The sequence below is a fragment of the Pezoporus flaviventris genome, unplaced genomic scaffold (assembly GCF_033815535.1).
Source record: "Pezoporus flaviventris isolate CSIRO_AGI_PZ_B2104156 unplaced genomic scaffold, CSIRO_AGI_Pfla_v1 ptg000213l, whole genome shotgun sequence".
In the NCBI taxonomy this organism is placed as follows: domain Eukaryota; kingdom Metazoa; phylum Chordata; class Aves; order Psittaciformes; family Psittacidae; genus Pezoporus; species Pezoporus flaviventris.
In genome coordinates, this window is record NW_026892761.1 from 1,630,708 (window position 1) to 1,645,546 (window position 14,839).

At 46.7% G+C, this 14,839-nt stretch overlaps 1 protein-coding gene across 9 annotated transcripts in view; it reads right to left on the reverse strand.

Moving 5' to 3' along the window:
* Nucleotides 1-14,454, reverse strand: part of ZBTB46 (zinc finger and BTB domain containing 46) — a 45,049-nt gene extending 30,595 nt beyond the window's left edge. For 3 of the 9 annotated variants that reach the window (XR_009741301.1, XM_061441598.1, XM_061441590.1), the window contains exons 1-4: nt 13,938-14,099; nt 13,610-13,827; nt 7,608-7,735; nt 5,818-5,957 (exon numbers count right to left, since the gene is read on the reverse strand). Coding sequence is in view for 8 of the 9 variants with exons in the window: in XM_061441598.1 (XP_061297582.1) it covers nt 5,818-5,871 (54 nt within the window). In the remaining variant the exon portion in view is untranslated. Of the gene's footprint in view, nt 1-5,817; nt 5,958-7,607; nt 7,736-13,609; nt 13,841-13,937; nt 14,100-14,323 lie in introns of those variants that run through there. The other 6 variants (XM_061441593.1, XM_061441594.1, XM_061441592.1 and 3 more) reach the window with 6 other exon arrangements.
* Nucleotides 14,455-14,839: the final 385 nt, after the last annotated feature.

The window sequence follows — 14,839 nt, forward strand, 5'->3', positions numbered from 1 at the left end:
TTGGGTGAAACAACTGTCAATTTTTACTGCTGGAGTTCAGTGAAGTTTGGGGTTGAAACTGTGCTGATGGAGACAAACTGCTGAGGAGCACTCCATAACACACTTTCCTCAAGGGAACAAGTATTATGTGTAACACACTGAACAGATGAAGCCCTCCAACAGCAAAAGCCAATTGAAACCAGGCCCTGCCCTCGCTATATTGCTGTGGAGGGGCTATAAATACAATGCAAGGCAAAAGAGCAACAAGCAAATCCAAGACTACAGATCACAAAATGGGAAGTCCCCACTCAAACTAAACTGGCAATAGATGAGAACTGTGAAATTAATGTTATTTGAGGCTGATTTTTAACTTGGCAATAAAGCACGTTATCTCCTTGGCTTTACATCTCCAACTTTACCCTACAACCACCCCAAGATACTGTAGAGGATAGAGAAATGCTAATGATCACCCGAACATTCATGTTCAGAAAGGATGCTTGCGACCCAAACAACAAAGCACCCACCAAGCCACGATGAATTCTGATCACCTCTCATAAAGTTTGGCACTATTATTCAAACAAAGGCTAGTTAGTGCCAGCAGCATGACAAGTATCTCATACCTTGTAAGTTATACTCTGAATTACCCTCCTCTTACACCCCAAAACAAGAGAAAAAGTGGATTATGTTGATTCAGATTGAATTTTACCCCACCAGCAAAGTACAAACACAAGAAAAGTAACACATCAGTGCTGATTTCTGCCATTTTATTTAGCTTAGATCACTTACTTGGGACTTGCCATTAAGGTTTCTATACTGTTTAACAGTGATTTAATGGTGCAGCTAATCAGGAGCACTGAGCTGCCACACAGTGTGAAGGACACCAACTCCTTCCTCTCAAGAACTTAAACTTGTTCCAATATAAGAAGTCCCAGCTGTAAAATTAGCACATGTGCCCACATGTCATACAACTGTACAATTGGTTTCTGCTGACAAGACCAAATCTGAATGTAATTATGGGCAAGCCCATGCACCAGAGCCTGGATTTGGGCTGCTGGTGGTTGCTGATGAAACCACAACCACCGCACTTGTGTGGCTGCACCACCTCAAAGCACGCAGAGTTAAATGTAAGCACTGTCATTAAGAGGCTGATGTGTGCTTGCAGCAGCTTTCTAATATATGTCTGGTTCAAAGCCCAAATTCAGGCCCAGCTGTACATCACCTCACTGCAGTCACGACTGAGAAAGTGTCTTGACATGTGCAAGTGTGTTCCTGTGCTGGGGAATGCATTCTTAAGACCTCATTCCTCCTTCCTCCTAGTCTGTGCCAGTGTCATCGTCTACAGGAGCACAACAGCTCCAGTTCAGCCCACACCACTGGCTGGAAAACCACCTCTCAGCCCACAGAACAGAGATGACACAAGGACCTTTCTTCTAGAGCCACCTCACGAGTGAAGAGTTCAAGTTATGCAAGATGCCTGCACGAGCATCTCCAGTTCCACAAGAATGGAGCTCTTCAGCACTGTCACAACTGCTCATTTACAAGACCGGCTGGTCCCTGGTCACTGAGAAGCACTTGCTTCTTCAAGAGAGGAAGGACCATGTTCCTGCACCACAAACAGGCTGAACCCGTGTTTATTATTTCAAATCCATGCAGCTTTTCTGTGGAATTAAGCAGAGTGCACAAAAAAGCTCATCTTAGTTCTATTTGAATTGGAAGAGGTCAATAATAGAGCAGCTCTACTTTATCTGAATGCTACTTACTCGCTATTGAAATCTGCCCAGAGACCTCAAATCGAGCTCTCACACAGAAGCCACCTCCACCTCAAACACATGAAACACATCAATGCAAATCAATCCAAGGATTAAAAACCACAGCCTAAAGAACTGATTTTCCAAGTGTTTGGCCTGAGAAGGCTGCAATGGAACCAGCAGCTCTCACCCAGGCACGGAAGGTGGCTGCCACCGCTTCCCAGCCTCCTCCTGTTGGAGGGAGCCACCTCTTAAGCCAGAATGACAGTTTACTCTTGTCTCTACTCCAGAAACCACTGCTGTAGCTACTTTTAGGAGTCGAGGAGTCAGCTTAGTCCCCTCAGGAAATATGAACTGCCACACTGGATAAAGCACGTTGTCCATCACCAGTCCTGCCTTCAACAGCTGCCAGATCCCCATGGTTCAGAGGAAGAGGCAAGAAAACCTCAGAGCATACAATTATGGAGCCAGCAGAAGGTTCAGATATGGCATTTCATTTTGCTGTCCCTTCAGAGGTAGCAAGTCCATATTCCAAGAAAACAACTCCCTAGAATTAGTTTGGGGCTGGGGGAAATCTCCGACAAGGATCATTTTCTCTTCCTCAGTTTCATACAGATGGACAAACACTCCTTTATGCCAATGTCTTCACCCACTTTTGTGAGTTTAAGCAACAGCAGCTTTTCCTCTTGCATGTTTTTCACCTGGAAATTACACCCATTCCTTGAGATTTTATTTACATCTCATGGTGGTGAGATCCCACAGCCCTTGTGCTGCACTTGCCCACATCGCCAAGGACACTGGGGACAAGAGCAGAGGGTGGGTTGGTACCTCTGGGGCAAGAAGCAAAAATACTTGACATTCGAAAATATGAACATAAAACCCCAAGTAAAACCAACACCAGTATGTGCTCCTCCATGCAAAGGGAAAACAACTCATCCTTGTTCCAAAGTACTTGAAGAGACAGAGATATGAATGGGAAAGACATCATGAGCATTAAGAGCAGCATCCTCTCCATGGAGAGGCACAGTATCACACAGCAGTGCTGTGGATGTTCCTGTGTTCAGTCCAACCAACAAAGTTTAACGCTTTCCTAACCAGCAATACTTATTGTAGATGTCTTGATCTTCCCCTCTCTAAAGGTCTGTTACTTCATACCCATCGTTCCACATTCAGCATCTGTCACAGCACTGCACCTCTCCAATGCGAGGTCTTTGGGGGAGAGAATTAAATATGCCTCCAATTCAGAGGAATTAATTAGTTTTCTGTCTACCCATGTCAAACCAGAACATCCGTTTAATGTCAAGGATCACCAGGGAATTAATCCAAGTTAAATTTAAGGCAATTTGCTAGTAGTTAAGAATTCAGGAAGCTTCAAAAGCCTGAGCTCTCGTGTTCCAAATTCACATGCTGTTTTGTGGCTTGTTGTTGGGTTTTTCTTCCCGTTTCCTGGTAATGATATTTATCTCCACTTAAAACATGTTATGGAAAGATTCCTTCACCAAAGTAGCACCCTTCAAACTTCCACTGGAAGCACTGTGGAAGACAGAATAACTGCAAAGATTGTTTAGACACAGACCTCAAAGATCAACGACATATTTTGGGGTTTATCGCAGGTCTTTTTAGGACACTGAAGGATCTCAAAGTTCAGCACCTACTAAAAGCTTTCAGCCTGGGCCAGTGCTGACAGCACACGGCCACAATGCAGCTTTCCAAGAAGCCAATGAGCCGTGAAAGCTCATCTGTAGGTTTTCCACAAAATAAATGGCAGCACATCAGCCTTTCTTCCTAAGTCAGTTCACAGACAGCACTGCGGCTGCTGTCTCTCCAAAACCAACTAAACCAACCCCCCTGTCCCTAAACAAACACCACTTGCACGTAACAGCGAAAGGAACAAAAGAAAACAGATTTAATCATCTCTTTCATGCAAACTTCTGTCAAGGTAGAGGCCAGCTTTTTCTTTCTCAGGTCATCAAAACCCTGCTCTTCAAGTAAGCATTAATAATTCAGCTAATCTTGAAGCCTGGTTGGAATGAACCTCATTCTACAAACACAACAGCCACGAAAACTGTTTATTTTACACTATCAGTACAGTTATTTGGACATGAAAATATCACCTGGTGACATAAGAGTCTAAATAAATACAGTCTTCACCTCCTGTTGGAAAGGTTTAAAAGGAATAGCCAGTACTTAACAAAGCCAACTGCTCAGAGCAAGTCCCCACAATAAGTCTCCTGACCCAGATGTGAACAGCAGTAAAATTAAGGGGTAGAAACGTGTTGTATCTAAAGCTCAGTGCGTTATTCGGGTTCAGACATAAAGCCACTTGCAAGAAATGGAGGACACGCACAAAAGTCCCTTCAGTGCAGTCCCCGGGGAAATAGAGGGGACAAAAATAAACTCCTTTTACTCAGAAAGAAAACAGGGGAAGGAAAATAAGGAAAAACCCCAAAGGACTGGAGAGGTTTTGGAGGGTTTCTTGTTTGTTTCCTATTTGCGCTCTCGGAACACAAAGGAACCCAAAATTCAACCTCCAAGATGTCTGTTACAACTTTCTAAACATGTTTCTACATTGAATAGTAGGGACACAAGTTACAGAGTACCAAAACACTCTTAAGTGCTCTCTACCAGCAGGCACCGTGTGCTCCCCAGGGAAAACATGCCAACTGGAATTTGACCAAAAATGTGTTGTTTCCTCCCCCTTCTCCCTTCGGAGAAAAGTAAAAACAGATCAAGGAAGAACTCCAGTTCACTCCAATGGTTTCTTATACAAAAAGGCAACAAACACACCCCACTTCCCTGCTTCCCCTCTGTCCACGTCTCCACTCCCAAGACATTCCAGCATTTTTTGAATTCCTCTGCAAAGAAGCTCTGTAAGGTGAGATCGGGCTCCAAACACCACCTCACACATGACAGTGTGTAACAAGCTTCACTTTTATGCATGTAAAGACAAGAGATGCAGAGGATTCCTCTTGTCCATGTGTCCCGTGCTGACAGGAACAGAGAACAAGAACCCCAGTGTAACCTTAGCAACAGCAAAGAGTGGTACCTGCACTCACTCTCCTAAACGGGAGGAGAAGCACAAGATTCGGGATGTTAACAGGTAACTCCCAGCGATGACACTGCTCATGAGCTTCACGGTGCAAATCTCCACAAGCACAGTGTTTTCTCCTCCCAAGTGCGTTTGAGGAAGAGCATTGAAACACCTCTGCTTAGCATTCTGTAGTAGTTACAGTCCAGAAAGGCTACGAGCAAAGTTCAAACAGCAGGAGCAGAGCAGCATCACATCTTCAGCAGCCAGAACACAGCAGCAAAGAAATCAAACTTGGGGCAGGAAGATATGTCAACTCCCCGTCTGCCCCAGTTAGACTTAGGCAGGAAACACAAAGCATTTTAGACCATATCATCAGTTTACAGCTGCTTTTACCATGAAAATACATTGATCCAGACTCAATTTGGAATTAAAAGAAGGCAAATTTGAACAAGGACACTCTAAACACTACACACTTCTAGTCCTGCATCACAGTGTTACAGCTTTGTTTCCACAACCCAAACACAAGCCACAAGCACAATCCAACTCCAATAAGCAGAACGTAAAATAACCAGGAGCCATCACAAAACATTTCACTCTCTACTTCAAAACCAGCAACTTGGTTGCTGGCCTTTGATATCAAACCATCTACCTGAAGTTACAGGGCCAGCAGGGTGGAAAAGTTGGACACTACAGAAGTGCAGCCAAAAGACAGGATTTTGGAAAGGATCTTAGGAAAATCCATTTATTAACCTTCAAGCAGCTCTGACAGCACATGAAGAATTCCAAGAGAAAACCAGGTCTGAAGATGAAAGCTAAGGGAGGGCTGTTTGCCTCCACAGTTTGGAAGGAGGGCAATTGGTAATTAGGACAAGAAATTTAGAAACTGTGAAGTTAAAAATAGGAGGAAAAAAGGCAAAACCATACCAGAGAGGCACATTTTGCTATCGTGTTCTTCACGTCATAAGCAGTGGAGAGTTTTACTGATTTTGCTAGAGAAAGCAATGTAAAATTCCATATTAAAAGAACCATCAATCACAATCCAAGACAATTACTCATTACCAGTAACAAACTGGGTTCCAGGTCTGGTGTTTCTCCTACAACAGCTGAGGACATCAACAGCCCTAGGGCAGCACAGGTAGTGCACCAGTCTTTGACCTTCCGATATCACTGCTGGGACTTCTTGCAGGAGAAGGACAGAACTACAACAAAACCCAAAAGAAGTTATGAGCATTAAACTACAAATTACTGAACTATGGTAATACATTTTGAAGGCTTTTCCCCACAAACCCACAGTTATAACACCCCTGTTTATGGCTTCACCCCCAAAAATGAAAGCATAGCAATACACTGCAGATAATTAAAGCCTGGTACCTTACTGCATTACTACAAACAAGAGTTATTTCTTAAAAGTATGAGAAAAAAGGTATCTAATTTTAGATACTAAAACTTCAAACAGGTCCTTGAAACAACAGGGTTTCCTGTTTGGTAGCTTTTCCAAACATTCTCACTTTAATGACTGTGGAAAGACATTTGTGGCCCGAAGGGCACTAATTCACCTTATCTGACCTATAAAATAGGAGGTTAAAAAGCTACTGAAGCAACACCTGAGAGAGGGTTGCAATGGAATGGTCAAAAGAATGTCTTCTTGACATGTTCCGTTGCCAGTTCCTCCTGGATGACACCATTCTGGGTGAAGAAATTAAATAACCCCAAGATTTTGAGAGAGAATTCAGTGTGAAATACAGATCCTTAGGTAGTAAGGCACATTCCCAGATAAAACATTGATGTTTAGGATCAACAAGGTACCAAGATTAGAAATAGTTCATCCAAAGGGTTTTCTGTCTGTGAGGACACATCAGCTGTGACTATCGTCATGTCCATCTGGCTCTCCCATACAAACCAGACTTTATTTTCTTCAGAAGAACACATTCACTGCACTGGAAACATTTAAATTCAACTAAAACTTCTGACTGTGCTTTAGTCAAAGCTTTACACTGTTTATGCACTGCTGACCCCTCTAGCAAAGTGTCTGCCACGTATTTCTGATCTCTGCATTCAGATCTCTTCAATCTACAGATAAGCTCTTAATGAAAGTCAGTTATAAATCAATGCTGTTGATCTCACCTTCTGCAGTAAGGGAAAACCTCAGAAGATAAAAATTAAGAAAGCTTTTCCAGTACAAACTGCTGTTACTGCAAGTGGGGAAATGAGTATCTAATACACAAACAGAGCATTAAGGCAAATCCAGGCATTCTTATGGCAACAAGCACAACTGTGAAAATCCTGACAACAAATATGACCCAGCCGAAGCAAATACCACTGAGCTTGTTCTCAGTGTCTATTTCAGACTGCCAAGTCTTGCCTTTCTCTGATTGCTTCTCCATAGCAATTGTTTTGGCTCCTTTTAGTCCTGTTATTTAGACAGTTAAAAAAACAAAGTGGGGGAGTGAGGGAACACATGGAAAATGACTTTGTTAGCAAAGGGTAAAAATAAGTGGGATTTTTCACTCAAACTTAGGGCTGTGACTGTTAAAACTCTGATCTACACCTCTGCCCCAGAGCCCAGAATAAGCCAGAACAGTCCAGTAAGAACAGCAAAGCTCAGACCTGCACTATTTTGCACTGCTCTGCATTTTTCCTTCTTGCTTTGAGCTCTGAACCTGCTTTCCTCTTGTAGTTGAACAGATGAACATCAAGTGACCATGACTAACGGAGGCACCTCTGCTACAAGGTAGGAGCACAACAGCCAGAGGTATTCCTCCAACTTCCACAGCTGGGTAAGATTCCTAAAGGAATCCTCCTCTTTCTCTTAGCACATCACAAAGTATCTTTAAATGCTGAGCACTTACCAACAGTTGAAAATGTTTCCTGTTAGCAAAAACAAATGTCGCGATGTTTCACAGCTGGAAAGTGCATGTTTTAATGAAGAGAGGAGAATGGGCTCTGCTGACAACCTCCAAAGGGCTCACCAGACGTCCTGCATTTGGGAATGGGAAGAATAAGAGGCACAAATTAAAATCTAAACTGTAACTTCATATAAAAGCCTTCAGTGGCACGTAATTGCAAGCAGCACTTTTACAACTTTGCCATTTCAAACAATATTATGATATATTTCTATCAATAAGCATAAAGGAGAAATTATTGTGCTTGTGTTAACTTAAAGAATTTAACATACAAATTTTAACACTATTAACACTCCTCTGCTTCCAGACACAAGTGCTTTGAAGAAGCCACTGTAAAATGATTCCATGATTCTACTTTATATGAGGACTTCAAACAATTTTAACAGGAAGATACAGAAAAAGATGCAACCACCCAAGAGAAAGTAAGTTCTCATTTCCATGCCTGTAAAAGCGATGCAGCCACAATACAGTATTCCAGCCTGTAACAGTTTGCTTATGCAACAGGATGCACCTTTCCGACAGGGCACTAGGTGCACGTTTCTAGTTCAAAATGCTTGCAATAATGCTCCTGCTGCTCTTTCCATTTCCTCTGCATTTCCCTTCTTCGTTTCCCCATGACTTCCATCTCTGTCCATCTGCCTGCCTCACCATCTTCTCTCCACCACGGAGACCTCTAACACAGTACAGAAACAGTTGCTGCTATTGAAGGAACATGGAAGAGCCAACCAGTACCTAAAGAGCAAGAATCTTACAGGGTACCAGGCTCAAGGAGTCTGCTCATACCAACAACAAAGTAAGCAATTAGCTACAGATACAGCTGCTACTTCAGCAGTGAAGATTAAACAGCAACCTCAAAAACCCCAGGTGCCTGTGGCTGGTGCGACACTTACCAGTCCAAATGCCATTAACTCCTACAAGATCCTAAGCTGCCACTTAAAAGAGCATCACAAAAGAAGTCTGAGCAAAAGACTCTGCCCTTGTGCATCTATTACCAAAACTAAAACAACATAAAAAACACCTAAAAAAGAAAGAGGATTAAAGAAGTGTGATCATATCACGCTGGGAATTGCCCTGAAAAAAAGCTTCCCCCCAAACTTTCACATTGGTTTCTGGCTTTTTAACTTGGGGATCTTTCTGTAAGTTCCCAAAGTCACTACGTGAAAAGGGAGGGAAGCAAAGAAAGAGGAAGAATCGTGAGGGAATTTTTAAAGGGAAGTATAGCCGTGGGAGCAACCGAGGGGAAGGGCACACAAGAGATGGAAAATGCACACAAGGAGTCAGGAATACCCTAGGAGTAAATATGTCAGCAAAACTAAAGAGAACACAGGAGGTGCTGTGTGTAACTCAGGGTACAAGCACTCAGTGCCTCGGGTAATATCCCACTTTCCTTTTAGTCCAAATCTCATAATCCAGATTTGATCAACTCTTATAAAAAAATAAAAAAGCAGCACAGTGAAGCCAAGAAGGACAGAGCAGCAATAAGAAGGAAGTCAGTAAGTGAGGGTTTTATCCAGCCCCCACCTCGTCCTCCAACCCTACAGCGGTGGGACTGTTCGGAGCACTCCATCCTGACTGCTTCCTTCACGGGTACTTCAATCAGCCAGTTTCAGGTTTGGGTATTTTAAGCACCTAATGGCTAATCCAGACCATTGATGCTTCTGTTTTGGAGCATGATTTGAGCACTGGTCAGAAAGGTATTTCCTCCAATGGTATATTAGTGCAAAAGGTGCACGTTTTGGTTAACCCTTTCCTCACCCAGAGTGAGCCACCTACCTCAAGTATCCACTCCGAGTTGTTCTTCACAAGATGAGAAACAGAGGAACCAAATTCACTTGGATGCATTAAGTTGGTTCAACACATGAGGAGGAAACAATTAGGAAAGATAACGAACATATACACAGCTACAAACACATTCCTTGCTATGCAAAACTCTACTTGCTTTTCTAAGCAGGGCTCTTAAGCAGCAAAGTTCCTGGCACACACTCCGACATCCTTGCTACAAGGCTTATTTTAATCCATACACAAGCTGTGTTTGTAGAATATTCCTGCCACCTCGCTGCCTCTCTCCAATACAGCAGACCCCAACTCAGCTTTACTCCAAAGCAAATGCCAGGCAACTTCCAGCATTCGCAGAATGTTTTTCCTCCTTAATGCCAAGTAAGTGTCAGGGCAGAAGGGATCACTACTGCCTGGGCTGGAAAAGCCATATTCCCAAAATGCAAGGCAAAGAAAGGCAAGTTTCAGCTCTACCTCAGCATCTACAACACCCAGGTACATCCTTACCTCACCTACACACAACAGAGCGCCACAAAGTGGAACACATTTCCATCTATTTGGAATTGCTGTCAAGGAGCTCACATCCTGCACTCACATGCTGTTCAAACCCAACATTTCAACTGCAGGCTGATGGGTCTTAAATGCATGGGTATGGAAGGAAGTTAAAGCAAGTGTTCAGAACAGCTAACTTGGTAAGGGGCAGAAAACCCCATCCAGGAGCCTCCGAGCTCCACTACTGGGGAATTCAGTGAGGACTTCACACTAGCTCGTGCGTATGAAGAATAAGCAGTTTTAGCACAACTGTGATTTTTTGCCAGTATAATAGAAACTGTGTGGAAGAGCTGAGGAAGCTCCACACCCCTGTTTCACAGAAAGGGAGGCTGATAAAAAGCAGTGACAAGACCAGCACATTCAGTCACAGCTGCAGGATGGAACTGAATCCCAAGCAGCTCTCATTCCAAACTGGACATCCCTGTGCAGCCAAACGCACCACGGCAGCACAGACCTGAAAGCTACTGAACTGTTCAGAGAAGCTGAGAGTCTCTCCTCTTCCATCTCCAGTGAAAGAAGCCCCACAACAAGCAATACATGCTTTTATTTCACATCCTGCCTAACGGACTGAATATCTAGAGGGAATTGAGACAACCAACCACTGACGGTTGTGCTTAAGGGAGCTGTAACATGAATACATCACCAAGTGAAACAGAAAACCCTCAAGAAGGAATAAAGTGAAGGTCTGAAGCAACAACCGGAGTCCTGACTGTCGCTGTGTTTGACCAAAACACCCTAAACGCCTCCCAGAGACCCCGGGGTGAGAGGCAGACCACAGCACTTCACACAGCCCAAATACCTCCCTCCCTCTATCCCACAGCAGTGGTAGGTCCGTGTCCTCTCGCCTAACGTGACCCCTGCTATCTGCAGGCAGCCCCACAACGCGCCTGCTTTCACTATTAATACACTTTGAGTTTCAGATATCACACATAAAACACAGGTAAGTTACTCACTTCAGAATATTCAAGCCAGTCATAAGCCAGAAGTGAAATGCAAACATCAATCCTTCTGTGTCAGTATTTTCCAGGGTAACGCTGGCAGCCAGGAATGGACACGACCTGCTGGCTCCTGAGAATTCTAAGGGACGTGTGGGATAACCATTACAGCTGCAGGTAGCTCTTCAAAGACATAAACTAAGCCCCCGCTTTGCCCTTTAGTTTGCCCATTAAACTGAGCACATAGGAGCAAGGAAACCCCCTGCGAGTGCTTTTTACCAATTATGGGGGGTTTGGAGACTGGGGCTGCCAGTAAAACCAGCAAGGACATGAAGGGGAAAATGCCCTGCGAAAGGTTGAGCTGTTTCTGAAGGAAATCTGCTCTGGAAGCAAGCAGCAGCAGTCTGGATGGGGCGTTATCCTGCTGCTGCGCTGCCGGGAGGACAGGAAACTTTGCTGAGAAACTTCAAAAACACGTATCTGAACAAAAAAAAACCCACCCAAGTGGACAGCAAAGACAAAAAGAACACGTTCGACCTCGCAGCAACACAACACGTTAGCAGAGGAAAAGCAGACTGTTCAACAGCAAATCGCAGACCTTTCAAACACGAGGCATTCCGCCTTTCCACGGAGGACTGCTTGGGGAAGGGGGTGCTGCTAAACTGGTTTTCCTTTGAGCACTTCCACTTATTAAGGAGGAAAAAAAACCCTCTTGCGAAGAACATCTCCACTGTTGTACAACTGTCCCAGAAAACAAAGACCACGGGGAGAAAGTGGCCCACTTTCCAAGAACCCCGTGTACGGGTCATGTTTTCAGCAGCTCGATCCTACACGCCCGAGGATGAAGCAGCATTTAAAGCCTACGAATGAACACCTCAAGGGTGACTTATCAGAACCCCCATTTTTTGGTACCACACTCAAATTGACTCAATTACATCAAATGGTCATAACACAGATATGAAAGCAACTGCGAGAGAAGTTTAGCTGTGAGTGAGTTAGTTTCCCCCTCCTGGACAGGCTGCATCAAAACCAAACGACCAGTTTTCTGTTTCAGTTACAGCTATCCCACCAGCGTAGCAAAACACGGACTATTTGCCAGGCACATCCATTTGGGAGCTGCCCTAAACGCTGTTTTGTAGCTGTGCCCCCAGCCCATGGGGCAGGCTCCTGTTCCCAGCCCTCGTCAGCCCCCCAAAAGCACCTTATGGCGCTCATTCCTCCCCACATATTGAAAATATTGTGACTAATAACACACACTCCACCCATTTTCTTTTTCCATCACTAAAGGATTTCAAAACCTAAAACTCGACAAACAGCGAGAGAAGCTGAACGGAGTTTAGAAAGGGAAAGGCAAATCCTACTGGCAATTACAAGATGCTATAAGAACATACAATGTTTAAGCAAGGTATTGCTAGAAGAGCAACCCGTTCCCTGCAAGCTGCTTCCTTAAAATTACAGTTCTCTCCCTCTTGGATAATGCAGCTTTTCCCTTTAATCCCCCCCCCCGAACAAATAGAAGAAAAGAAAGAAAGAAGACTCCCTTTCCTTGTGGAGACCTCACATTTCATGCATTAGTCGCAGGGCTGCTCTTTGCACACTGAGAACCCACACCTGTAATAAAATACTTGATGGAGTTCAAGAACCGAGACCTAGATCCGTACGCCAGCCCCTAAATGCTACACGCGATGCGAAAGGATGCAATTAAAATGCAGGCAGGAACTTTGGTACAGGTGTCTGCACCAGCACTGTTTGCTAAACACGTCTCTAATTAGCATGGCTTTAAACAATGCTGATAATAATCCGGTCCTGGCAGGCTTGCAAATGAATCACTGGGATTGCAAAATGAAAAGCATGAGGAATTCATTAAAGAGCGGTTCAAACTCTCCTTTGTTTATCTTCCCCCTGTCAGGTGTAAAGGATAAATAAACCTGGGATTCTCTCCCTGGATTGCATCCCAGCGCTCAGCTCCACAATACCGCGCTGCTCGAGAACCTCCTCAGGAGGTACCAACGCCGCTTCGTCCCCCCCATCTCCCCTGCACACACACCCCGCTTCCAAAAGAGACATCCTCCCGCTGTTCCAGTCCCGCAAAGCTGCTCCGTTCTCCGTTTGTCATCGGGGATTGAGTTATCAGACACTACTTGTATGACTTTGGGAACTGACACGTCTATTTACAGAGACACAAAGGCAATCCGGCAGCACAACCCCGGCTTCTTACCAGCACCTTTCCTTCCAAATTTAACCACCGCTTTCCTCCTGGGGAAGGAAGGGGGGGGAACGGGGACACGACGCCTCCGTCGTTGCCCAGCATGACAGCAAACATTTCCAGCCACTTTTGCACTTGTTACAGCCCGATGAAAACCCACCTTCATCCTCCCCCCCCCCCCTCCCGCGAAGGAGCAGCGCTGTTTTTCCACGGGGTTTGTTTTTCCTGTCGTTGTTTAGTGGGGTTTGGTGGGGTTATTTTCCCCGTCTAAAAGAGGGTCACTTCCCCCATTTCAGCCTGCAATTAAAATGGAGGCAAGGCCAGGCGATCTATGCCTGGCTTTAGGGGGAGACAATAACCCAAAACAGGCCTGGCTTAAGGAAAGAAAAAAGAAGGGAAAAAAGAAGGAGAGAGGCTTAGGAAAAGGAGCAAGAGGCAGAAAAAGAGCGAAATACAACATGCTTCACCACGATTATTACCTCATCCCTTTATCCCAAGCAGTTTGGAACCACGCTCCTGACAAACTCTTGGTCCAACTTGCACGGATGCTGGGTTTTTTTTTGGGGGGGGGGAAAGGGTTTGAATGCTGGAGCCGGGATTGAGGCTTGGCTATTCGCAAGTGGAGCTGCTGTTAAAATGCCCCCTTGTCTCTGCTCCTCTCCCTTGAGCTGGGTGTTGACGCAGCAGAAATTACCAGCTGGAAAATTCCCCTTTTGGAGGTTACGGGGAGGGGAGGGTTGGGGGGGGGGGGGGGGCGGAGAAGGGGAGGGGAGGGCCGGGGGAGGGGGGTTAAACCCTGCCACTTACCAAGTTAAGCCATCCACCCCACACCAAATAAGCCATCGCGTCCCAAAGAAGGCACCGTGCCCCCTTCCGTAGGCACAGAGCGACCGGCCCCCCCGCTTCCCCCCGCCCCGGGGCGGGTTGTGCCCGCGGGGCTGGCTGGGTGGGCAGGGGGCGATGGTAGCGGTGAGCACAGCGGAAAGGAGAAGGAGGACGGAGGTGGTGGGGGGGGGGGGCTGTGTGGCAAAGCGCTGCCCGCCTCGCCTCGCCTCAGGGCGGCCGCGGGGATGGGGGCGGCCCGGCGGCCATGGCGACCCCCGGCTCGCCTCAGGGGGGCGAGGGGCGGGAAGGGGGGGGGGGGGCAGTGAGGGGGGGGGGGGGCAGTGAGGGGGGGGGGGCAGCGCGCTTACCTGAGCCCCATGGAGGAGAGCGCGGTGTGGGAGCGGCCGGAGCTTGTGGCTCCGTCGGTCACTCCGTGCCTCTCCTCGGGGTGGGGAGGGGAAGGGGAAAGGGGGAGGAGGGCGGAGGAGGTGGGGATGGGGGGGGGGGGAAGGAGCAGGTAGAAGGGGGGGGCCCGGGCGCGCTCCCGTCGCTCCCTCGGGCGCGCGGGGCGCGAACCCGCGACGGGGGGGGTGGGGGGGGGGGGAACATGGGGGGGACGGGGGGGGGGAAGAGGTGCCGCGCGGCGCGTGCCGGCGCCTCCGCCCCGCCCCTTCTCCCACACTGGCGGGCGCTGATTGGTCAGAGGCTCGCACGGGCTTCCGTTAAGCTCCGCCCCTTGCTCCGCCCCCCCTTGCCCCGCCCCTTGCGCCGGGGGAGCGGGGGGCGCCGCCGGCGGCGCTGCCACTGCCGGACACCGGAAGTGAAGGGTGGGCTGGGGGCGCGCGCACGGGCTCGGCCGCGCGGGGCATGATGGGACGGCTCCG